Genomic DNA, 26,190 nt, shown 5'->3' with positions numbered 1-26,190 from the left:
CAAGGAAACCTGCTCTAAGGAGAACGTGCTCTAAGGAGAACGTGCTCTAAGGAGAACGTGCTCTAAGGAGAACCTGCTCCAAGGAGAACCGGCTCCAAGGAGAACGTTCTCTAAGGAGAACCTGTTCTAAGGAGAACCTGCTCCAAGGAGAACATGCTCTAAGGAGAACCTGCTCTATGGAGAACCTGTTTTAACCTGCTCTAACCTGCTCCAAGGAGAACCTGCTCCAAGGAGAACGTGCTCTAAGGAGAACCGGCTCTAAGGAGAACGTGCTCTAAGGAGAACCTGTTCTAAGGAGAACCTGCTCTATGGAGAACCAGCTCTAAGGAGAACCTGCTCTGTGGAGAACCGGCTCTAAGGAGAACCTGCTCCAAGGAGAACCGGCTCCAAGGAAACCTGCTCTAAGGAGAACGTGCTCTAAGGAGAACGTGCTCTAAGGAGAACGTGCTCTAAGGAGAACCTGCTCCAAGGAGAACCGGCTCCAAGGAGAACGTTCTCTAAGGAGAACCTGTTCTAAGGAGAACCTGCTCTAAGGAGAACGTGCTCTAAGGAGAACCTGCTCCAAGGAGAACCGGCTCCAAGGAGAACGTTCTCTAAGGAGAACCTGTTCTAAGGAGAACCTGCTCTAAGGAGAACCTGCTCTAAGGAGAACGTGCTCTAAGGAGAACCTGCTCCAAGGAGAACCTGCTCCAAGGAGAACGTTCTCTAAGGAGAACCTGTTCTAAGGAGAACGTGCTCTAAGGAGAACCTGCTCTAAGGAGAACCGGCTCCAAGGAGAACCGGCTCCAAGGAGAACGTTCTCTAAGGAGAACCTGTTCTAAGGAGAACCTGCTCTAAGGAGAACGTGCTCTAAGGAGAACCTGCTCCAAGGAGAACCGGCTCCAAGGAGAACCTGTTCTAAGGAGAACCTGCTCTAAGGAGAACGTGCTCTAAGGAGAACCGGCTCCAAGGAAACCTGCTCTAAGGAGAACGTTCTCTAAGGAGAACCTGTTCTAAGGAGAACCTGCTCCAAGGAGAACCTGCTCCAAGGAGAACCGGCTCCAAGGAGAACGTTCTCTAAGGAGAACCTGTTCTAAGGAGAACCTGCTCTAAGGAGAACGTGCTCTAAGGAGAACGTGCTCTAAGGAGAACGTGCTCTAAGGAGAACGTGCTCTAAGGAGAACCTGCTCCAAGGAGAACCGGCTCCAAGGAGAACGTTCTCTAAGGAGAACCTGTTCTAAGGAGAACCTGCTCTAAGGAGAACGTGCTCTAAGGAGAACCTGCTCCAAGGAGAACCGGCTCCAAGGAGAACGTTCTCTAAGGAGAACCTGTTCTAAGGAGAACCTGCTCTAAGGAGAACCTGCTCTAAGGAGAACGTGCTCTAAGGAGAACCTGCTCCAAGGAAAACCTGCTCCAAGGAAACCTGCTCTAAGGAGAACGTTCTCTAAGGAGAACCTGTTCTAAGGAGAACCTGCTCCAAGGAGAACCTGCTCCAAGGAGAACCGGCTCCAAGGAGAACGTTCTCTAAGGAGAACCTGTTCTAAGGAGAACCTGCTCTAAGGAGAACGTGCTCTAAGGAGAACGTGCTCTAAGGAGAACCTGCTCCAAGGAGAACCGGCTCCAAGGAGAACGTTCTCTAAGGAGAACCTGTTCTAAGGAGAACGTGCTTTAAGGAGAACCTGTTCTTTGGAGAACCTGCTCTGATTGCATCGTGTTGCTTGAATCGTTCCTGTAAACAGAGGAAATAAGGAGAAACGTCCAAAACATGTGCTGATAAATAACAGCTTTGGTCATTCCTGTCCTTGGTTCTGTGATCTTTGAGCTGCTTAATTTATTTTTTATTTTAAACTGAGAAAATTGGATTTATTAAAAAAACTTTTCCAAAGAGGAACCTTACAAGTAGACTTTCAGTCTCAGAACCAGACGCAGATCAAATGATCAAATTGTGATAATTAATGATATTAAAAGCAAACTGGGATTTACAGTTAATAGAAAGATCTGAAAGTCACAGTGACACGCTGAGTCCCTGATAATGAAATACCTGATCAGAGTGAAAGATTGATGATAAAACTGTTTGCTTTTTCTGCAACAATCTGGTTCCCATCATTTTCCCCATCCTTCATTTTTACGTATTAAATCCTTTTTAAAAATAAAATTAAATGCAAATTGGAGTAGAACTGATTATCATATAAACGGCCGTTGCCGAGGGGAACAAGAAACTCGGGCATTATTTATTTATTTTATCATATTTTCCACAAATCGCCATAAAAACTCTAACTTTAATCAGTTCCCCCTTTCTTTTAAAGACATGAGGGAGTTAGAGACCAGGAGAAGAGCGGCCTTTCTTCCTGTGCCGGTGTTTGTGTCTGCGTCTTTATGTGGGACATAAACAGGATGTGCACGCGCAGAGCCCCCTTTGACAGCTTCATTAGCATCACGCCGCCGTTTTGTAGTGTTTTCCAATTAGTCTGATGCTGTGGGGTCATCTCTAGCGCGTTGACATGGCTAAATGCATCGATCCTGTTGCTTTTGTAATTGTTCAGGGTGATATTGCATCAGTGGAGTTAAGGAGGCACGGCCAGGGCTGTGTCTGCTCACCGGCGCAGATACTGTCTGCACGGCAGGATTCGTTTTTCTGTCACATAATCTTGTAAACATGGATTCCTCACATGTAACAAATATGGATTTGCCTTCTCCTTCAATCTCTTAAACTAAGTTAGTGAAAGAACTGATCTGTTGAACACCTATCAACGTTTAGTCTATGACTAAAACATCAAATATTTACATCTGATATTTCCAAGTCTTAAGGAATATTTTATGCAGCACAGCCATCGGTCTGCTGGTGTACACCCCAACATGAAGCAAGATGGACACAAACAGATTAAACGCATAAACAGTAGTTAAATAATACAAACTGCAAAATGAAAGAAAAATACTCAATGGGATCGCAATTGAACATTCAACATTTAGACACTGCCTAGACAATGGCATAACTGCATGGTACACTATTACAAAAGAGAGGAATCTTATTTAGCTTTAGGGAATTAAAAAATACATTTAGACTGGGAATTCAAGATTTACTAAGATGCCTACAAACTCAAAACTTATCTAAAGGAAATTAAACCTAATCTAAAACAAAAAAGAGACAACATAACTACAGGAATATCAGATGCTTATAAAAACAGCAAAACAAGATTCATTTCAACATTTTACCGTTCTTTCACTGCAAACAGGAAAGTTTCTTCACTCTACATTAAAAGTCAATGGGAAGCTGAGCTCAATCAAAACATTTCAGAAGAAGACTGGTTTAAAATGTGTCTCAGTGCTCTTCTACCAGCTCTCAAATATGGAAGCAATTTGCATGGAAGAATCTTAGACGCTATTTTATGACGCCCCAATCCAAAGCAAATATTTCCATCCGATAAGAAGCCAGTTGAAGGGAGTGCGTTTGTGGAGGAGAAGGAAAGCAAAGGAAATAGAAGACAAGTCTTAACAGTTAAAACACCAAAGGTCAGAAAAAACCTTCAGGAAAGGTTGAATGATGGAAACTCAACCTGCATCTGCGCATCACGTCCCTCTTTTCTGCCTCTTTCTTTTTGTCGTACAAACTCCTGCTTCTCAGCGCCGCCGCCGTTTTTCTTCTCATGTTATGGACATTATTGCAAACAGGCAAGTTTATCCGCCAAAGATGAACCATTTTCTGATCTTCTGTTGTTAGTCTGCCAGCTGATGAGACCAAATGATGTTCTAGTCCACCTGCTCATTCATCTCCTCTTTCTCAGTCCAGTTTACATAATCCTCATTTGCTCAGCATTTAATCCACGGCTGGACCTGGAAAAACTGCAGGTGACCCAAACTGTCAACAACAGGAAGTTTGGAGCCAGCCTTTCAGATTAAAAGCTCCACCAATTCAACTGGAAGAATGACGTTGCTGAAAGACCTTTCCTATGAAGAGTAAGGATGTGAGAAATAAAACTAAAAAAAAGCTTCACCTCAGCAGGAATTTGATTGAGAGAGACACATAAATAGACAGATGGATGGATTTCTTGTAAAAATTTCATATAGTTTTAAATAAAGACTCTTCAAAACAGTAAAATATAATAGAATGACTGTAAGGGAACTTCAACAAGACTAAATTCCACAGTTCATTACAGCCTCATTCCCTATTAGTAGAGAACAGAGCAAACATGGTGGCGTCACTCTGTCCCGAGTTTGTATTTTACTTTCTCAATTAAAGGAGAGGATCTCCCGCTAATGAGACCCAGCATCAGCGGAGAGACCTGAAACTCCACGTCTGACCAGTTGTGGACCTTTGAAGCTGCATGTCGGGATGAGAACTGAAATATCTGGACAGAAGATTTTAGAACAACAAATGCATAAAAAAGACAAGTACAAGTCTGAGGATCGACAACATCAGGACTAAAAATGAGGGTTTGAAAACGAACGGATCAACAGCACGACGCAGATCAAAAAATGAGAAGTGAGAAAAGGGTTGACCCCCACACAATTATTTTATAATCACAATCGGCAGCAGGTATTCAAAGTGCTTCTTGTCTGAATGACACCATTAGACCCAGATTATTGTGGGGGAATTTGAGTCCAACCTCATTCACAGAATCGCAGCTCTTCACTGGGTCAGATAATGACCTCATTTAATCCTGATGTGCCTTTTGACACAAAACCAGCTGGAAAAAACCAGCTGGACCATCCAAAAGGACTTTCAAACTCCATCCGAGTGCAGCATTCTGGACATCCTCCTGCCTTTTCATGGATTATTGTCTGGAATTTGTTCTGCTGGATTATGCAACATAATATCCCTAAGCTTTGTCACTTGCTTGCACCATCTCTGCAAAGACAGGGTTCAAAGACACGCCGATTAAAGCATGTTGTGACTTTGTTTTGTCATTAATCCATGTTGCACACGCTGCAGCCAGCCTCAGTTTCCACAGCGGAGCTTCTGCAGCAGAACTCCAGCTAACGAGGCCGGCTGGGCTTTACTCCAACCCAAAACAGGCTCTGACGGCGAGAAACAAGCGGTCAAGCAGAAAGCTGTCCAATTCTTTTATGTTTAACTCGCTCAAGTGTTATCACACAATGAAAATGATCAAATAAATGCAGCCCCTTCACATCTCACATGCATCAAACTCAACTTAGCATCAAAACCTCAGCAAAAGCAAAACCATCAGTGACTTTTTTCCATCTGGAGATAAATTCAGGTGTCAAAGGGGTTAATAAATGTACCCAAAACACATATATAAGCGTTCTGTAGAGAACAGAAACTGTTGTCTTTAGATTTTTAAGCTAAACATTCATGAAATCTTGTTCATCTTTCAGCACGTCCCTTCAGGGGTCGCCATAGCCAACCAGCTTCCACTGATCCTCACAGGCGGTTTGGTGGAGATTTGTGTACCGGATGTCCTTCCAGACACAAGGCTGTATTTTACCCGGGCTGGGGACCGGCACAGGGGGACCCATTCTGGGGCCGCTGGGATTCGAACGCTGGTCTCCTATGCAGCCACTCCTACGCGCAGCCAACTGAACCATCCAACCGCTTTACATTCATGAAATGCTTTTAGAAAAGTTCCTGCAGGAATTATTTTATGGAAACATATATGTCAAAAACGTTTAAAATCTTTGTGACTTCTTTTAACCAACAAACAAAAAAACCCCAAACCGTCTTCACTCATATCTGCTGTACTGATGGCTAATTCAATCGTAAGGTTTTATTATTTGTAAATTGGTTTTAGAAAAATGAAAACAGAAGACGCAGAAAGAATCCATGTGTTCAGGTCTTTTTATATATTTAAATGTATAAATAACAGGATGTAACGCTAGTCTGTTTTCAGAGGTAATGTGTCACACAATGGAATGTAAAGAAGAGCTTTGATGTTTGTCACATGACTTCATGTCTGAGCTGGTTTGCATCAGTGAAACAAACTCAAAAAAGAAAGAATTATTTGAGGGTTTGAATGCACTACAACAGCGTGCACGCCTCTAAAGGCACTTCAGTAAAGACAGAATGATGTTTTTGGTGTTTCTAATATGTTCTTAGGGCATTTTTCTGATGATGGAGGACATTTTTAAAGAGAACTAAGCTTAAAAATGTATTTCTGAGAATTTCTTTATTTAAATTGTTGTGAAACAGGGGCAGATGAAAAAACACAGATTGAAAAAGATCCTTTTTGTGTTGTAATAAACATGCTGGGCAGGTCCCCAACAGCTCCGCCCCTTTCTGATCATCTACCTACAGACAAATAGATCCACGAACGTCTTTCTTTTCCTGATCTGAACTGGAATCTGGATCTAAACTGGACGGATGGATGGCTCTGATGTTGGCTGCCATGATTGTTGCACTGCTAATGTTAGGTTGGGGGTGTAGGGGACTGTAAGCTAGAGGGAGAGCCTGCTGGATGATGGGTAATGGGATGGGCTTTCTCCACACCAATGGTCCTGCTCACGGGCCACAATCTCCCTGCTGCGACCTATCAGCAACAAGGAGGGGAACGGAGGCAGGGTTGCTCCGCCCACAACTCCGAGGTGAATTTCTAATGAATTCCTGCTGCTCTGCAGAAACTATGTCCTGGGAAACGGCACAGGTTTTTAGGTTTTTGGCCAAAAACATCATCACAGATTGGAGGATGATCAGAGAGGGACTTAAAGTGGTTTTGCTGCGTTTCTCTGTGCTTTTCTAAAACGTATCACAGATCTTTACAGCAGATCTCCTCGCCATCGCCGTCATAGTTGAGGACACGACTGCAGCTCTATCAGAAGTAAACCTCTGGTCAGAGAAGCAGAAAAACCTGCTGGATGATTCCAACGCCGCGCCGCAGAGAGCGTCTGAGGTGTGCGGACCGCTTTGTATTCAGACAAACATTTTTCCAGCCGTTAATTATTTTCCTTCCACAGAATTTTGTTTTCACTCACACGTCACCGTGAGAAATAGCCATTATTTTTCTCTTCATGAAGACATTCACATAAATAGGAGCAGCTGGAAAATATGGAGGCTGACAAGAAACATAAATGTCTTTCATGTCAGCCAGACCTTGTCAGAATTCACAACCGTGCCCGGATAGTGTTATTGAGCATGAGCGAGCCACAGGCAGGGTGGGAGGGAATACTTGAAAGAATGGATAGAAAGAGAGCGACAGGTTGATTTATTCAAAGAGTGAGGAGTGGGGGAATCAAACTTTAATGGCTTCTGGGAGCCCCCGCCATCTCAGTGCTTCCATACGTACTCCCTCTTTACTTCCGTTACTTTTTTCACACCTCACCTCTCTCCGTCTTCTTGTCTGACTCCAAATACTCGGAGACTCTTACAAACTCTCCCCTTCTTGACAACCAAACTGCCCCCCCCCCCGTCTCTGCAAGCAGCAAAAATCAAGGTGCTCTTCATGCTCAGTCAGGTTAAGTGACACCAAAAGAAAGAAAGAAAAAGATAGGATTTACTTTTACAAGTGGCCTGACCATCATTTGCTGCTTCAACCCTCCAGCTCACAAGGATGCTCTGAGCTGCTCCAACAGGCTCTTGGCAGCTCCTGTTTCTCGGGGGGGGGGGTTTACCTAAACACCTAAATAGGCTACAAACTTTATTCACTCCTCACTAACCTAAGCTGGGATTCAGCCACATGGACAAAAGGGGAAACAGTTCAAAGTTTCTGTTCAGTCTTGGGGATTTTTGTCGTGTTTCCTTCCGTCACAAGCTGGATTTCCATCGACTCTGAGCGTAAATTAGATCTGTGATACGAAATTCTCCTGATGGAAACTCGACAATTTCCAAAAAAGGATCTCAAAAAAGCTTTTGAGTTCAGAGAAGGTGGTTTTTGATCAAAATTGACATATCTCTCAAAATGGCAATGGAAACACTTTTTCGAGTTATACGAGTCGCATGACCAGCAACCAGACGGCGATTCACTCCTTGGTGGGAACTGGCGGCGTTGGGCGCCGACAGCGGGCGCCACCAGAGGTCCCACAGCATCACAGCTCATCAAAAGTTGAGGGTGTCATGTGGAATTGTTGGATCCACAGCTCCTCTGGAAAATCACCATCTACCTTTGTCCGTAGCCCCTCCCACATGTAAAGAGCTCGCCGCTCCATAAGACGCCAACGGCGCCTTTAAAATTCTAATGTATCTGCTGTAAGTCAAAGTATTGTCCACATCCATGTTTTTGAATGACTTCTCGCATGAGTCAGTTTGTGTTTATTCGCACAATTAGGGTTTGATGCAAACAGTGTAATTGGGAAATTGTGTTTTTTCAATATTTCTAGAATTTCCATAAAGTTTCACGCATGTGTGATGGAAACACAACTACGATCACACCAGGATCGGGTTGATCCTCCTCCACAGATGTCTTCTCTTCAGTTTATTCGGGTAATCTGGATTATTCCGGTTAGGTCTGTTTTGTGGTTCACAGTTTGATTGATTATTAGGTTCCAGGAGTTACAGACAACTAGGCAAACGTCTCAAAAGGTTCAACCAACATCATCTAAACAGGTTTTTGTTAATGCAAAATGTGGCTAAAAAGGCCTAAACATTAACATCAATGTAGATGAAAAAATGCTGGATCTACCTCAATTTATATTTTAATCATAAAAATGTAAAAGCTTTATTGTTTGACAGCTTGAAGTCCAATTATATTTAGATTTTTTTAACCTTTAAACGATTCCGGATTTTTGTTTTCTCTTAAGGAAAAGTGTGAAACGTGGAGGATTAATGCATAAATACGTTTGAGCAGGTCGCCTTTAGAAACTTCCACTTCAGATGTTTGTGCAGATTTGAGGAGAAATATGTCCAGTTTTTTTTCTATAGTCCAAATTATAGAGCAGATTATAAAAATTCTGATTTTAACCCTAGTTATTGTTGTTTTCTTTCCCTCCAGCTTTATTCTGTTCAGCTTTGACCATCTCAGCGTATCTTTATGATTTCTTCAGCTAGACCTGAGACATAATGACTGCAGCCTGAGCAGAAAGTGCAAAAAACAATCAATTAATACACTAAATATTAAAAGTCAGCAGATCCAGGTTGAAAACCTGACATTTATGCTTTTAAATGTTAGCAGAAAACTATGAAATCTTCGACAAAAGCCAAGCGGGCTCAGAAGACGACGGAAAGGCCACAGAAAGAAGCTCCAGTCAAGATTGAAACGGCAAACCTCTTCCTGTGAGACTTGACAGATCTTGTTAAGTAAAACAGGTCAGTATATCCATGGTTTATTATTACATTTAAAGAATATGATCAATCATGTTTAAGATTTTAAAACCTGAAGTCATTTGAAAAATGTTACTGAAATTTGTTCACTTTGTATTTTAAGCACCAAAGTCTCTGAAAGAAAAAGAAAAACAGCTCCATTTTTGATTCAATTTAGTATTTTTTATTCAATTTTTTCATTTTCTCTTTAAATCCCTCCATCTCTGTGTCTGAGGCTTAGGGTCTTAACGTCAGGGAGAATTCCCTTTGAGGCCTCCGCCTGTCAAACGCTCACAACTCAGTGGCATCTCTGGATTCTGCAGGAAAGGATCATTTAGGAAAAAATCCAGCTTCAACTTCAGAAAGCTGGAGTGTTTGTTTTTTTGTTATTTTTACACACTTTGCTGAAATATTTCTGCAAGAATGTTTTATTTTACCATGGAATAAAAAAAGTGCTTGTTCAAGGTTCTCAAAAGCAGTAATTACATGTCTGTTGTTATACTTCAACACTAAAACGTCTGTTTTGCTGCCACAGAAAGGTAAATGGCGTGTACTTGTATAGCGCTTTACTACCTTCTCAGAAGTGCTTTGCAGTGACTTTCACACACTGATGTGCAGTCAGGGGAGGCAGGTGAGGCCCGGCCTCACCTGCAAAATATAGCTTAGAAAATACATAAAATTAAATGAATAGACTTTTTAATATAAAAAATAAAACTCAAATATTTTTTTGAAATGTTGGTTACTTTTCCTGTGTGGGTTTGCAACATTTCTTTAGTACAAAAGTAGTGAATTTACGAATTTCCTGTTCAAATACACAAAAGAGCGGCAGGTGAGGCACCAGCTGCTTGTCCTGTGTGAACACTGTGGGCTATATCACAAACACCTGTCTTGAACGTTCTTCTACCTAAATTAAGTGGACCGGGTCCCAGTCAAACTAGTCATGAGAATGAATACTTGAAAATCTCCCGCTGTTAAAACTCCCATCATCACCATTCCTTGATCTGATTGAGTTCTGTCTGAATTCCTTCCCTACTCACTCTATAGTGTGTTCTCCGTGTTGTAGATCTGTCTGAATCTACATTTCCAAAATCCAGTGCCCTGGAAATTTCCCAGAAGTCTCTGCAAAAAAACAGTGTACATTGATGCTCACTAGATCTGCCAATATAGACCACAATCCATTGCGTCTGAACAATTTTCGCCAAAATGTATTTAAATGTTTTTTTTTAATAAACTATCAACGTTTTTATCTTCAGAAGACAGTGGACTCATAAATAATCATCCCAAAACGCTCATATTAATTAGATTTCAACTTTGTAAAATCAATGACATCATAACCGCCGTTTAGAAAAAAAAAAAAGTAGTGAGCGTGAAGTCTGAAGTGCTTTTATAAGCCAGGGCACTACATAGTAGGTAGGGGGTTAGGGCGGGAATTCAGACACTGAGTTGATGTTTTCCAGCGTCCAGCAGCTCCATGTGTGCACCCGGATGGCAGCTTTGTGGGATTGTGTGTTGGACAGAGACGGACACCACAACACAAATGATCACAAAAACACTCCTCTATGGTCCTGGAACCCCAGGAGGTGACACCTACTGGGCCCAGCGCGAGCGGGGTTTGAGCTCGAACGCATGGTGGTTACAGTGATGAAAGCACCAACTCTCAGCGGGACGCCGAGGGCCAAGCAGCCAAAGTAATAAATGTGCGACAGAAAAGAAAAACTAGTGAGTTTAAATTCAGCGATCTCTGAAGCGTCCGGAGCTTCACACATGAACTACAGCTACCCGCCCGCCACATGACGCGACTATGAGACACCCTCGTCGTGTTTTCATCTTTTACAATATGAGACAGGCCTGAACCCCATCTGCTGTGCTATTAAAACCTTATTTCTGTTGGTAGTCCTTCCACTTTCTGCAGAGTCTTTGCTGCCTGAGTGTGTGCACGCTGTAAATCTGGACAGCTCATTAGCACTGACACAGGGAATGCTAGCAGCCCACCTGCTCCCCTCCACCCTCTTTATGGCTCCACAAATTAAAAGGAAATTATGGTAGACTCTCCCCGAGTCTCTCTGCTGCAATGCTCACCTTTCCCGTCACATTGCTTCAACTGCATGCCAGACGCGTCACAGCCCTTAAGCACACTGTCCTCTTTCTTCCTCTTGGCCTCTGTCATTCTCTATTGTGCTCCCTGCAATTTAGCTTTTGTTAAATCTTAATATTTGTATTTCTGCGGGTTCTTTTCTTTCCTCCGTCATCTCTCACAGCCGTCACCTTTTCCCATCTTTGCCTCTGATGTGCTGATGGCATTCTAACCCCACTTACTGCGGCGTGTCCAGTGAGTGACAGCATGATGAAGTGATGTCGCACACGGTTTGCTTTGTCCTCTAGGGGTCAGGTGGGGTCACCCTCGGGTAATAAGCCATAAAAATGCAGGAAACGACAGTTGTGGGGAAATAAGATAAGGTGGAGGAAAGGGAACAATCACAAACAAAGCAACTCCTGAATGAGTGCAGCTCCAAAACAGATGAGTGGAAGACCCAGTCCCATTAAAAAGGTGTTTCTAACATGTTCTTGGGGCCTTTTTCTGATGATGGAGGGCATAGATAAAGACAGTTTAGCTCAAAATTACATCCTTTCTGAGTTTTTCTTTATTCAAATCGTTGTGCAACAGGAGCAGACAGAAACATGCTGTTTGAAAAAGATGGGCGGGGCTAAAAGGCTCTGCAGAAACTATGTCCTAGAAAACAACAGGTCATTGATTTGGGCTAAAAAACGCATCATCCTCAGATCAACAGATCAGAAGATGATCAGAGTGGGACTTTGGGAGGAGCAAAGCTTAAAGAAGAGCTTTCTGGAGATAGATCATGATGTAATCCACCGTCCGGAAATGAAGAGCGACTCGGCCGCGCTCGCAGAAACAAGGTTGGCCTGTTTGTCTTGACTGATGACAGAAGTGTGTTTGTGAGTGCTCTGGTGTATCACCACATCCCCTCGCCTGAAACACGAGCCTTGAATTTTATAGTATGGCAGGATTGAGTGTAGCTGGAGAACAAACCATGTGTGAGCAGCATGAGGTCAAGCAGTCTTTTTTAATGACTTTCTCCCTGCAGCACAGGAGTCTGCATGTGGACTGTGTCCTCCCACACCAGAGCAGTGGCCACAGTGGAGAATATTCACTTGTGGGTGATCTGAACAACCTCATCTAAATACTCCTCATTTCTCTCACATTTCCTTTACTTTATGGATTGGAAAGAGAAAAAAAAAAGTCAGAGGCTTTGAAGATTTGGCCAAAACGGAGAAAAGGATGTGTGCACGGTATAAACACAACAAGGGAAGTGGGTGTGGATTCAAGCCCCTGTTTGAAGTCCCCCCCTCCACTCTGGCAATTTCTTCATATCAAGGATTAGATGCAGGAGAAAGCAAAGAGGAGACATAAAGATGGAGAGAAGTGAGGGCTCAGGGGGGAGGTAGCAAATTCACAGGGGGACTAGGAAGGGACAGAAACAGGAGGAGAAGAAAAGTCTTTAGCAGACAATTGCTTTCATTGCTTTGAAGAAAGCTATGCATATCTTCTGAAAATAATTAGGGACAAAGTTTTTTTAAATATATAAATAATTGTTAACAAATCTGTCATTTTTTTAATCAAGAAAATAAGAAAATTCATTACATGATTGACATCTTTTTTACATTTCCTATTAAATCACTAGACTAAAAGGCTCTCTCTGATCGTCTGGTGATCTGTTTCCAAAGCGTTCCCATTGGTCTATTAATTAGGATGATGCCTTTTTTAGACATTTTTAGACTTTAGTGTTGTTTTCTAAGACAGTTTCTGCAGAGCGGCAGGAGTTCATTAGAAATTCACCTCTGAGTTGTCGTGGAGAATATGGAAATACAAAGAAATGCAAATTTGCAAATCTTGATTTTTGATATATACATTATAATAATGCAACAAGAACATGTTCAAAACACCAAAATCACCATTTTCATCAGAGTGGGTCTTTAAACACCACTTAGGAAATGTTGTGTTTGTGTAAGAAGTAGCTAAATTGTGACACTCTTACCTCAGGGATGCGTACGGTGTAAGGCTGCCCATGGAAGGTCGGTGCATTGTCATTCACATCTCCAATCTGGATGTTTACCGTGTCTTTGACCACCTGGAGGAAGAGGAGGAGGAGGAGGACACGCCTTTGGAAATCAGTTTAACAAAGCAGCTCCTCAAAGAGAAGTGTAACCACTGAAAAGATGCAGAGAGTACGAAGAGGCGAGAGAAAAGAAAAGCAGGGCGGCGTGGCCGCGATCAGCCGCAGGGCAGAGTGGGAGGAATGTGCTTTGGATCCGAAATACTCAGAGTCAGGCAAACACACAGGGAGACAGCATGAGAGGGAAACCCAGGCATGACGGCCGCATGACGGCAACATGACGGCAACATGACGGCCGCATGACGGCCGCATGACGGCCGCATGACGGCAACATGACGGTCGCATGACGGCAACATGACGGCCGCATGACGGCCGCATGACGGCCGCATGACGGCCGCATGACGGCACCATGACGGCCGCATGACGGCCGCATGACGGTCGCATGACGGTCGCATGACGGTCCCATGACGGCCGCATGACGGCCGCATGACGGCCGCATGACGGCCGCATGACGGCCGCATGACGGCCGCATGACGGCCGCATGACGGCCGCATGACGGCCGCATGACGGTCGCATGACGGTCGCATGACGGCCGCATGACGGCCGCATGACGGCACCATGACGGCCGCATGACGGTCACATGACGGCCCCATGACGGTCGCATGACGGCCGCATGACGGCCGCATGACGGTCACATGACGGCCGCATGACGGTCGCATGACGGTCGCATGACGGCCGCATGACGGCCGCATGACGGCAACATGACGGTCGCATGACGGCCGCATGACGGTCGCATGACGGTCGCATGATGGTCGCATGATGGTCGCATGACGGTCACATGGGGTCAGGGTACATGTCTGTCAGAACTAGGACCGGTCAGCTCCTACCTCCTGCTTGTCACTGACGGAGAACACCACCTGCATCTCTTGCATGGTCTGGAGGAAAGAGAAAGAAAAATCATCAGAAACTTTTCAAATTTCATGCAAAGTAACAGAAGACAAACAAGAGTTTTGAGAAATGCTGCGTGAACTTGAAGACCTCTGTGTGTTTCATCTCTCATTGGATGCTCACTGTTCTTCCACCTCTCTTTCATCATTTGATAATTTACTCTCCATCTCCTACTTTTGAAAATGCTCACTCTTCTTGGCTGGGCTCTTTTCTTTGCTAATGCATGCGCTGGCGTAGGATATTAAATATTTTACATGTGTTATTGCAAATAAGACTGTTGTCCTCCTGAGCTTCAGCCTCTGTTCTGATAAGATATTTAAAAAGAAAAAAAGCCTTCCATGACCAAATCTAATAAAGAAGCTAGCATGTGTGGAGTTTGCACCTCACGGTCGAGCTGCTGCCGGAGCCAGACCACCCCAGTGTCCGGATTCACAGAAAAGAACCTCATGGATTCTTCTCCCAAGACCCCGAACAGCAGCGGTTCATTCTCAGGATCTTCTGCCTTAAGCTGGGTCACAGAGGAACCTGCCAACAAGGGGTCAGAGGTCAGAGGTCAGATGGACACAATCATTCAGAGGGTCAAATATGCAAATTCAAAAGAGAAACCCAGTCTCTGAAATAAAATAAAAGCTTCAGTCATTTTGGACAAAAACCTTCAAAGTACAGAGGAGAACAAAGCCTGAAATGCATTTAAATATAAAAAATAGATGCAACCAGCATCAGACTGATGGATGGCTTCATCTATCGTTCATACAGTACGTCTTCACCACCTCGAGTACATCCATGTGTGACATTTGCCTTGTACAGACGTAGACACAGGTTCACCAAATTCACTTGTTTATTCTGCCCTGGATTTACCGACAGTTTATCTGATGAGCTGAATTCGACGGTTTGGTTTGAGGTCAGTGGAAGAGACCATCAGCAGGAATTTAGTCCACATGGGGTTGTTAATAATTACACACGATAAGAATGAACAAAACATTAAAAGCAAACAAAAAGATTTAGTCCCAACTGTCCTTACAGGTGGATATGGGCTGTCTGGGGGTTAAAAAAAGGGTCAAACCTGTACGGGGCACTCTGGTGACCCGCAGGTGATAGAAAAGGTCATAGCATGTTCAGTGAATCCGTAAAGAGAAAATGTTCATGCACAATTGTTTTCACGTTGATGCTGCGGGTGACAACACATACGGGGAAATATGGGTGAAGTGGGGGAGGGGGGGCGATGGTGTGTCGTGCAGATTTTTCATTTTTACAACCCCCCCAAATGGTCAGTGAGGATCCCATTTCAGCATCTTCTGACGTACTCCAAGGACGTAGCAGTGTGTCTCTGCTGTTCATGCTACAACTAGAGAGCTTCAGTGTTGGATGATCTCTTCCTCTTCATCATGTTGTAGTCTCAATCTATCGGCTCCATTCAGTTGTAATTATCTTCACTCTTCTAAACCAAAAAGGTCTAGCCTTTCACTTATCCAATCAGCATCTTTCCCTCATTTAAATTTCAGCACTGAAATGTCACGCAAACCAGGGAAGCCTCCACCGACAACCCACCAGCATCCTGACTGTTGATGTATTCAACCAAGACTTTGAGTGTTTTCCTCCGTTTCTTGGATGCTGTTTTATTCCTAGTTTAAAAAAATACTCGTTTTAAAAATAAGGAAACTAAGGATAAGGATGTTCCTCCTTGACGTCTTGTGTTCAGAGGGTCCAGAGCAGCGCGTCTTCATAATGCGACATGCAGCTCTTTATGCTGCTTTAACACCACAGAGAAGCAGCTGCATTCAGGACACATTACAGACACACTACTACTTAATTATTAAGTCTAAATTAAACATGTTGAATTGCCATTAATGAGTCAAAAGGTTAAACACAACATGCATAAAGCAGAATGGGGGGCTTTTACATGAACTTCATTAAGGTTTCCTTTTTTATTTTAAATACAAACCCCTCATGACAAAGCATCTGGTCATAAAAGCATTGAAAGAAGGTTCCTAAAGGTCATCTTCATAACCTCTTTTCACTTGCTCTTCTGTGCATTTGTTCTTTTGTTTTTTTAAATAAAAACATCAGGAATTGAAGGCGATGTGGCAATTTAATTAAAAAGGATTCAAGCTTGTAAACTTGCTCTCAGGAAACAAAGTAAAATGGTTGTGCAAATCTTCCTGCAACGCTCAGCTATGAGAGGTGGTTTAGTTTAAAACAAGAATATAGATGGCGGAGCGAGTTAACCAGTCAGACTCACACCCTGCACGCACCAAGACGCTCATCCTTCACTCCTCCCTGCAGGTACTTAGACAAAAGAAGAGAAGCCAAACTAAATCAAGCCTGTCACCCATGCACCAAACCTTTTAACACAACGGCCAATTAGGCTGCACAATCACACGCCCCTCTCGTTTTATTAATACACCCCATTTTCCTATGAAAGGGTGGCAAAAATGACTAATTAATATAACGATTTATGAACCCCTCTCATTGCAGTCTAATGAGATTTATGCAAATTCAGCAGCTTTCAATATGACTTATACTTTGGTTGAAGACGGTGCAAATTAAGCATTTTACCTCATAGTCATCAATAATAACTCCTTTTTTGTCTCCCTTTGGCTATCACCACTAAAGAATCTGTCTGTGTCATGAATAATAACAAATGGTCATTTGAGAGCAGGACTATGCATGAAAGCCATGGATGTGCCAAAGCAAAGCGTCTGCTCTGGAGACAAACAAAGACTATTTGTGTTAAAGGCAAAAAGAATACCACTTAGATCTTTGAATTTGTTCAGATGAAGAGCAAGCGGAGAACACAGTGACGTGACGCGTGCATTGCAGCGAGTCTTTCCCACAATGACTGTACGGTTGTTTTATGACTGATGTTCTCAGTCTCACTGGAGCAGATCGGATTTTAGTCATTGTTTTTCTGTCCTGTTTGCTGAAGTGTAAACAGAGACAGGGTTAAATATATCTGCTAAATAAAATACATACATCCACATTAGTGTAGACATGTTTGTGTGTATCTTAGCATGTGTGTGTGTGTTTTAACATTTGTGTGGATGGGATTGTGTGTGTTTTTTCAGCATTTGTGTGGATGGGATTGTGTGTGTGTTTAAGCATTTGTGTGGATGGGATTGTGTGTAGGTTTAAGCATTTGTGTGGATGGGATTGTGTGTAGGTTTAAGCATTTGTTTGGATGGGATTGTGTGTGTATTTTAGCATTTGTATGGATGGGTTTGTGTGTGTTTTTTAGCATTTGTATGGATGGGTTTGTGTGTGTTTTTTAGCATTTGTGTGGATGGGTTTGTGTGTATCTTAGCATTTGTGTGGATGGGTTTGTGTGTGTATTTAATCATTTGTGTGGATGGGTTTGTTTGTGTGTGTATTTAAGCATTTGTGCGGATGGATTTGTGTGTGTATTTAAACATTTGTGTGGATGGGTTTGTGTGTGTATTTAAACATTTGTGTGGATGGGTTTGTGTGTGTATTTAAGCATTTGTGTGGATGGGTTTGTGTGTGTTTTTTAGCATTTGTATGGATGGGTTTGTGTGTGTTTTTTAGCATTTGTGTGGATAGGTTTGTGTGTATCTTAGCATTTGTGTGGATGGGTTTGTGTGTGTATTTAAGCATTTGTGCAGATGGATTTGTGTGTGTATTTAAACATTTGTGTGGATGGGTTTGTGTGTGTGTTTAAACATTTGTGTGGATGGGTTTGTGTGTGTATTTAAGCATTTGTGTGGATGGGTTTGTGTGTGTATTTAAGCATTTGTGCGGATGGATTTGTGTGTGTATTTAAACATTTGTGTGGATGGGTTTGTGTGTGTGTTAAAGCATTTGTGCGGATGGATTTGTGTGTTTATTTAAACATTTGTGTGGATGGGTTTGTGTGTGTATTTAAACATTTGTGTGGATGGGTTTGTGTGTGTATTTAAGCATTTGTGCAGATGGATTTGTGTGTGTATTTAAACATTTGTGTGGATGGGTTTGTGTGTGTGTTTAAGCATTTGTGTGGATGGGATTGTGTGTGTGTTTAAACATTTGTGTGGATGGGTTTGTGTGTGTATTTAAGCATTTGTGCGGATGGATTTGTGTGTTTATTTAAACATTTGTGTGGATGAGTTTATGTGTGTTTTTTCAGCATTTGTGTGGATGGATTTGTGTGTGTATTTAAACATTTGTGTGAATGGGTTTGTTTGTGTGTGTGTTTAATCATTTGTGTGGATGTGTGACACTGGCCAAAAGCTGGGTTCCTGATTGGTTGACGTGATGCTTCTTCATTAGCACAGTTCATATAAACTCTGAAACACTGATGCGGCGCCCGACGCTCCAAACACAGCGAAGGAGATCTGATGGCAATGGTACATCAACCTAACGTTGAACTCTGCTGCGTGGATCACGTTTAGTGTGAACGCAGCTTTACGCTGGCACCAACTGGTAACCCCCTGGGGTAATGTGGGGTTTGGTGTTTTGCCCAAGGACACTTTGGGCGGGGAGGGAGGGAACCTTTTATATCAACCAGTAGGCCAACCCGGCTGCTGTTGGGTGAATATTCCTGAACTGGTCACCAGTCATCAGTGCACATTAACGCAGCCCCGCCCCTTTTCCTGGGCTCTGCGATGCAGCTCTCCTGATGAGCACTGAGCTGAAGGAACCCTTCCACTCTGGTAGATGCAGACTTTGGGTTTTGCTGGTCAGTTCATCTCTCTTGCTTGGTTCTGCACTTCATGGTCACTCCCGGTTTCAGGTTCTGTGATCATCACAGCTGCTTCTTCCTCCTCAATGATCCCACAGATCAGAAGAAAAGCCCAAAGCTTTGTTTTCTTCTTGCCCTCTCCTCTCACCTCCATTTTTTTCTAGCATCTTCAGTGGTGTCACAGTTACGGCTGTGGCCGTATTTGGTTTTGTATAGTTCTGTTTTTCTGTGTTGTGTATTTTCTTTCTGTTTCAGGGTGGGATCTCTGTGTCCTCGTGCAACTTTGTGTCTGTTTGTTTGTCATTATATGCAGGTGTGGTGCATGAAGGTGTGGCCTCTAACTGGACCAGAGCTGGTGGAGGTGTGGCCTTCAATTGGACAAGAGCTGGTGGAGGTGTGGCCTCCGATTGGACCAGAGCTGCTGGAGGTGTGGCCTCCAATTGGACCAAATCTGGTGGAAGTGTGGCCTCCAATTGGACCAGAGCTGCTGGAAGTGTGGCCTCCAATTGGACCAGAGCTGCTGGAGGTGTGGCCTCCAATTGGACCAGAGCTGCTGGAGGTGTGGCCTCCAACTGGACCAGAGCTGGTGGAGTTGTGGCCTCCGATTGGACCAGAGCTTGTGGAGCTGTGGCCTCCAATTGGACCAAATCTGGTGGAAGTGTGGCCTCCAATTGGACCAGAGCTGCTGGAGGTGTGGCCTCCAATTGGACCAGAGGTGCTGGAGTTGTGGCCTCCAATTGGACCAGAGCTGCTGGAGGTGTGGGCTCCATTTGGACCAGAGCTGCTGGAGGCGTGGGCTCCAATTGGACCAGAGCTGCTGGAGGCGTGGGCTCCGATTGGACCAGAGCTGCTGGAGCTGTGGCCTCCGATTGGACCAGAGCTGGTGGAGGTGTGGCCTCCAATTGGACAAGATCTGGTGGAGGTGTGGCCTCTGATTAGACCAGAGCTGCTGGAGCTGTGGCCTCCAATTGGACCAAATCTGGTGGAAGTGTGGCCTCCAATTGGACCAGAGCTGCTGGAGGTGTGGGCTCCAATTGGACCAGAGCTGCTGGAGCTGTGGCCTCCAATTGGACCAGAGCTGGTGGAGGTGTGGCCTCCAATTGGACCAGAGCTGGTGGAGGTATGGCCTCCAATTGGACCAGAGCTGGTGGAGGTATGGCCTCCAATTGGACCAGAGCTGGTGGAGGTGTGGCCTCCAACTGGACCAGAGCTGCTGGAGGTGTGGCCTCCAATTGGACCAGAGGTGCTGGAGGTGTGGCCTCCAACTGGACCAGTGGTGCTGGAGGTGTGGCCTCCAATTGGACCAGAGCTGCTGGAGGTGTGGCCTCCAACTGGACCAGAGGTGCTGGAGGTGTGGCTTCCAATTGGACCAGAGCTGGTGGAGGTATGGCCTCCAATTGGACCAGAGCTGCTGGAGGTGTGGCCTCCAATTGGACCAGAGGTGCTGGAGGTGTGGCCTCCAACTGGACCAGAGGTGCTGGAGGTGTGGCCTCCAATTGGACCAGAGCTGGTGGAGGTATGGCCTCCAACTGGACCAGAGCTGCTGGAGGTGTGGCCTCCAATTGGACCAGAGGTGCTGGAGGTGTGGCCTCCAACTGGACCAGAGCTGCTGGAGGTGTGGCCTCCAATTGGACCATAGGTGCTGGAGGTGTGGCCTCCAACTGGACCAGAGGTGCTGGAGGTGTGGCCTCCAATTGGACCTGAGGTGCTGGAGGTGTGGCCTCCAACTGGACCAGAGCTGCTGGAGGTGTGGCCTCCAATTGGACCAGAGCTGGTGGAGGTATGGCCTCCAATTGGACCAGAGCTGCTGGAGGTGTGGCCTCCAATTGGACCAGAGGTGCTGGAGGTGTGGCCTCCAACTGGACCAGAGGTGCTGGAGGTGTGGCCTCCAATTGGACCAGAGCTGGTGGAGGTGTGGCCTCCAATTGGACCAGAGCTGGTAGAGGTGTGGCCTCCAATTGGACCAGAGCTGCTGGAGGTGTGGCCTCCAATTGGACCAGAGCTGCTGGAGGTGTGGCCTCCAATTGGACCAGAGCTGGTAGAGGTGTGGCCTCCAATTGGACCAGAGCTGGTGGAGGTGTGGCCTCCAATTGGACCAGAGCTGGTAGAGGTGTGGCGTCCAATTGGACCAGAGCTGCTGGAGGTGTGGCCTCCAATTGGACCAGAGCTGGTGGAGGTGTGGCCTCCAATTGGACCAGAGCTGGTAGAGGTGTGGCCTCCAATTGGACCAGAGCTGCTGGAGGTGTGGCCTCCAATTGGACCAGAGCTGGTAGAGGTGTGGCCTCCAATTGGACCAGAGCTGCTGGAGGTGTGGCCTCCAATTGGACCAGAGCTGCTGGAGGTGTGGCCTTCAAAAGCACCACATGGACCTCCAGACCATGAGAAGGGAGTCTGGCTGCAACCCGTCTCCACTGCAGCCTGGCCCTGTTCTCCATTTTGTTTTGGACTTCACCTGTTTTGTTGTGTGTTACACTTTAGTGTTGTGTTTTGGTATTTTGTAGTTTTTTGTAGTTTTGTGCCCACTCTGTTGAGTCTTTTGGTTTGTAGTTCTGTTAAGTGAAGCTGTAGGGTGAACTGCCGTTTTCTTTAGTACTTGTTTTCTCCTGTTTTTGTTAGTTAAGGGAGGTTAGTGTTTGACATTGATTTCCCTTTTCTTTCATTTTACAGGTAAGAAAACTAGATTTCATATGGGGGGGTTTGTTTGTTATGTTGGCTTTGGTTCACCCTGAAGCCTTTTGCTTCACTTTTAGTTCTTGTTGATTGATTATTTATTTGTAAATAAATTGTTATATTTTGTATGGAGACATTTTTTTGGTGTTTTTGTTAATTCAAAACTTAGTAGCCAAAACATTTACTTTGATGTTGTGCCCCCCTGGGTACCCCTAGACTCAGAAGTCTAGACTCACAGTTGAGTTTTCTTTCAACACTAAGTTCATATTTAGTTTTTAAAAGTTCAGCTTGTTTAAGTTGATTTTCTATTCAACTGAAAACGTGTTTTTGGCTGCTCAGTAAACCTTTATTCATGCGCGTCATCACAGCTGACTCCAAATATGAGAACAATTAAAGGTGTCTGATTGGTTTCCTCGCTTCTCTGCATTGATTAAGAAATGAAAAGGAAACATTTTAACCCAGAAAAAGTGAAACTGAAAGTTTTTAAAGAATTAAAGGAACATGAGCAGAACAGCTTAGAGGCAAGCATGAGAAATGAACACAACATTGTTGTTAATTTGTTAAAGGATGTCACCAACACTGCAAAAGCCACAACTACAAGCATTCAGACAAACATGTCTGTGGTTCAGAGGCTGTGAAAGAAACAAACACATGAAGGGAATCTAGAATAGAGCAAGTGGAAGTGAAGGAGAAGCAAACGAGGAAGACCGGCCCCATTGAGCGTTTTTCTCAGCGGAGGCACACCGGGTGTGTGTGTGGTGGTGGTGGTGGTGGTGGGGGGGTGCTAAATCAGCCACTGGAGGACATCAGTCATCACTGGATCAATAGGAATTGCACGTGCTGGACGGGGACAAGCATCAGCCCGGCCCCGGAGCCTCGGGCTTCTCAGAGAAAGGAGGCTGCAGGCCAAAGCCTTGTTCATTACGTTGGTGACATCTCTGGACTCGGCGTTCATCTGACTTCTGATTCATCGGGACAGGCACTGTCAGCTCTGCAATTTCAGCCCAGCCGCAAATTATAGCTTTGAATTTTATGGAGCACAAAGGCTCAACGGCTGTACGGGCAATCCCGAGCTGTCCACCACAGCAGGGACAAACAAAAGAAAAGATGAAGCCACCTCAGATCAATGCTCAGGCTGACTGACAGTGGAGGACGGGGCGGGGGGGCTTGATCTTTACCTGCTCTATATAAATACTTGATGGACGGGGCAGGGCCAGAGGCTTGAGGCTGAAGTCAGGCAATAAGTAGGCTGATGAGTCAGGGGGGGTGCCACTCATGTTACTGCGCCGTCTATCTGCTGACAGAGACAGACTTCAAAAACATCAACGGTTGGACTGACGCTGCCGCACATCAATCACTCCCATCAGAAAGTTGCACAGACAGAGTTGCCGAATGAACTCATTGATGTTTGTGTTACTTAAAGTGCTGCATTTGTCATTTTAGATTACCATATGAAGAAAAATGGAAGTTTGTAGTCTGTGGGGAGAAGCACTATTGGGAAGTCCTCCCATCTGTCACCCAGAGGAGCTGTGATTATGGGAGTGTGACTGGAAGCTGCAGTGGTGTGTAGGTTTCAGCCGCTGATGAATCAAGTCCACCAACAGGCAGAGTGCTCAAGAGAGATAACACAAACTAGATCCCCTCCTAATTGACTGTTTTACATGAGAATGAAAAGGGCCTGCTTCTTCTTCTTCAGAATGCTGCGGCCTGTTTCTGAATCCCTGCAAGAGGAGATAGTCTTAAATGAGAACGTGGCGCACACTTCAGGAGAAATCCCACACTGAGACAAAAACAAAGGAAGGAAGTTGTGTTGTAGCTCAAACACCAAACACAAGCTTTTCCCGAAACATCCCACTCTGCCACGAGCCTGACTTGTTTGTTGGTGAGAGTGGAAACACGGTTAGAGTGCATCGAGCAGGAAACACGTCCAAGACCCCCCAAATCGAGCACAACCACAATTTTTCAGCTCCCATCCAGGACTCGGAGTGATTTAAATATGAAATCTCACCAAGGAAGTTATTGTTTCAGCTTCATCCTTTAAGAGACTCCTCTGAGGCACACGCATTAACTTTCAACACCCCTCCAGTGAAATGCATCATAAATGAATCTTTTCTTCTCCTTCATGAGAAATAGGATGGAAATGATGTGCACTCGTCCCCGCTATCTGTGCACGTGCCGCTCTGAGCGGAGTTAATGTCTGAGCATCCAGGTTGCTTCTGGGAAGCCAGTTGGACGTGGAAATGAACTAAAGCAGATCTATCTGCATGATGATAGTCCAGTGGTCGAAAAAGGAGAAGTGGAAGCTGAATTTCCATACAAAGAGTGCTTCAAGTGTTCTGAGGGCATCTTTTACGGCTGAAAAGAGATAGCATGCTGATTGTTTATATTCATGTAGGATGAGTGCAGCCACCTAAACCCCACAGCTTAGAGTCGAACTAATGTGTGAAATGTTATAATACGGTCACAAATCTGTGGCATTGAGTTTGTTGGTTAGATTCTTAGAAACGCCCATAAAAGACTAGAATATTCCTAATATAAATAGTATTATAAGTAAAACTACTACGACATATTTTAGGTTTCTCTGACCCTTTAAGTTCATTAACCTTCCTATTTTTCACCAGACACTCTTTTTAATGTCGTGTTCTGAGGTGTGTGCATGTGTGTGTGTGTGTGTGTGTGTGTGTGTGTGTGTGTGTGTGTGTGTGCGTGTGTGTATGTGTGTACTGCCACGTTTGTGACATCAATAAAGGTGAAAGGAAAGAAAGCCGAAGACAAATAGCGCCCAGAGTCTGGCTTTAAGTGACTTCTGTGCTTCAACAGCAAACACCATGAGAGTCCTTGGAGGAGGGGGGTTGGGGGTGGGGGGCTGTGTATTAATCCACCAGATTTATGACTAAATCTGTCATGGATGGGAGGAGAACACCCTCTGTCTTTTCTTTGGCCACTGTAGAGTGAAATAGAATACGGCATTTAGGTTACAGGGTGTACAAACTTTGATGCACAAATATCTACGTTCCAAGTCGATACGTTGATCCATGGACCAAATGCAAAAGGAAAATTCACAGATGCTTGCCGTTTTAATGAAAACCTCCAGACAGAATTCATATGCATATCTCATTGAACTGAGTTTGTGGCCATCAGGTCTCCTAAAGTCCTGCCCCTGCAGGCGGGGGGAATGGTGACCACCCTCTCAGAAAAGTGCAACCCTGGAGAGTCTTTTCTTCGGTTTCAGCATTTAGGGTAGCAGCAGTTAACAGCAGCCAAAAAGAAAAAAAGAACAACAGCGACAGGAGCTGCCTTTGGGCGACAGGCACGCCCTCTTTTGACCCGCCCTCACTGGCTGACCTGCTGCCACACGCCCCTCACTTTAAAATTCATTAAAAAACAAAACCACACATTATCAAAATTTGGTTTCATTTCCATAACAACCATTTGAAGAAGTCATTTCTAGGAGAATCGGTAAACTTTTGGATATCCTTGGCATCTGAGGTTTTTCATTAGCCACGCCCACATTGCTCATATGTTCCCATCAGACTGTATCTTATATCATTTTGCTCAGCTGGAGCCAACAATACATATACTAATGCATAACAATATTCTAGCAACTGATGTGCAAGCAACAGGGGATCGCCACATGTGCGAGCCATCTATGCCAACACCTTTACAAATCCACAAACTTTAAATCCAACATTTTTCCCTAAGTAGTTTCCTAATGATGCTCCAGGAGTTAGGAAGCCATAAATAGAAATTAAATCCGTAGCTGCTGCTAAAGACAATTTTTTTTTAATTCAAGATGGCTGCCTCTTCCCAGGGTCAAAGGTCAATGAAACTGTGATTGTAGTAATAGACTAAAGCCAGCAGCATGTGCATGATCTTTTTAGAAGATCAATAATATTTTTTTTTGCCATATATTGTTCATAAATCGTCAAATATCACACTTTGCCACAAAATGTCCGCCAGGCTCTACGCTCAATGAACATCCCATAATAATACTCGACACGTGTGTCATGGTTTCGTTAGTGGACTATTTTCAAATATTTTTAGGTTATTAAGTTTGTTCTCTTGTGTGCCAACTAAGGTGTGCAAATATATATATATATATATATACACAGACTTAATCTTGCCGGGTACTGGCACTGTGCAAACCTTGAGTTTTTCAGTGTGTGGGGGAGTGACATTTTTGCGTAAAAAAGAAAGTTTTGCAAAAACAACCTGGTCTCTGCGGTCCCAGACAGCGTCCACATCTGACCCGGTGAGATTTTCAGGGTTACGAAGTAAAGATTAAGTTTGGGTTCCAACATTATCAGCATCTATTCTCATCGATTCACAGCCAAAAACCAAAGAAAGGCAAACTTTACAGGAGCCATGGTTTCAACCCTCAGCAAATCTTCATCGAGGATGACTCTGCTGTGTCTGCCTCCACTGTGATGAGAGCAATAAGCCCCGTCTGAAATGAAGTGGCGGGGAGCATCATTAAACGAGCCGTTCAGGACAGGCTTCCTAATCCACCCGAGTGGTGAAATGACAAAAACACTAACAGACAAGGCTGTGACAAACCAATCACTGAGGACGTCAGGGGATGCTGAAGGACAGTGGTGGAC

At 44.4% G+C, this 26,190-nt stretch overlaps 1 protein-coding gene across 3 annotated transcripts in view; it reads right to left on the bottom strand.

Annotated features, from left to right (window-relative positions):
• Window positions 1–26,190, bottom strand: part of cdh23 (cadherin related 23) — a 178,854-nt gene that overhangs the window by 118,726 nt on the left and 33,938 nt on the right. For all 3 annotated transcript variants that reach the window (XM_023963384.1, XM_023963386.1, XM_023963385.1), the window contains exons 4-6: window positions 14,627–14,769; window positions 14,184–14,231; window positions 13,219–13,311 (exon numbers count right to left, since the gene is read on the bottom strand). In XM_023963384.1, the coding sequence (XP_023819152.1) occupies window positions 13,219–13,311; window positions 14,184–14,231; window positions 14,627–14,769 (284 nt within the window). The remainder of the gene's footprint in view (window positions 1–13,218; window positions 13,312–14,183; window positions 14,232–14,626; window positions 14,770–26,190) is intronic.

This window comes from Oryzias latipes, chromosome 15 (assembly GCF_002234675.1).
Source record: "Oryzias latipes chromosome 15, ASM223467v1".
Classification (NCBI taxonomy): domain Eukaryota; kingdom Metazoa; phylum Chordata; class Actinopteri; order Beloniformes; family Adrianichthyidae; genus Oryzias; species Oryzias latipes.
The sequence above is the reverse complement of the archived record's forward strand: the minus strand, read 5'-3'. Positions and strand labels throughout refer to the sequence as shown.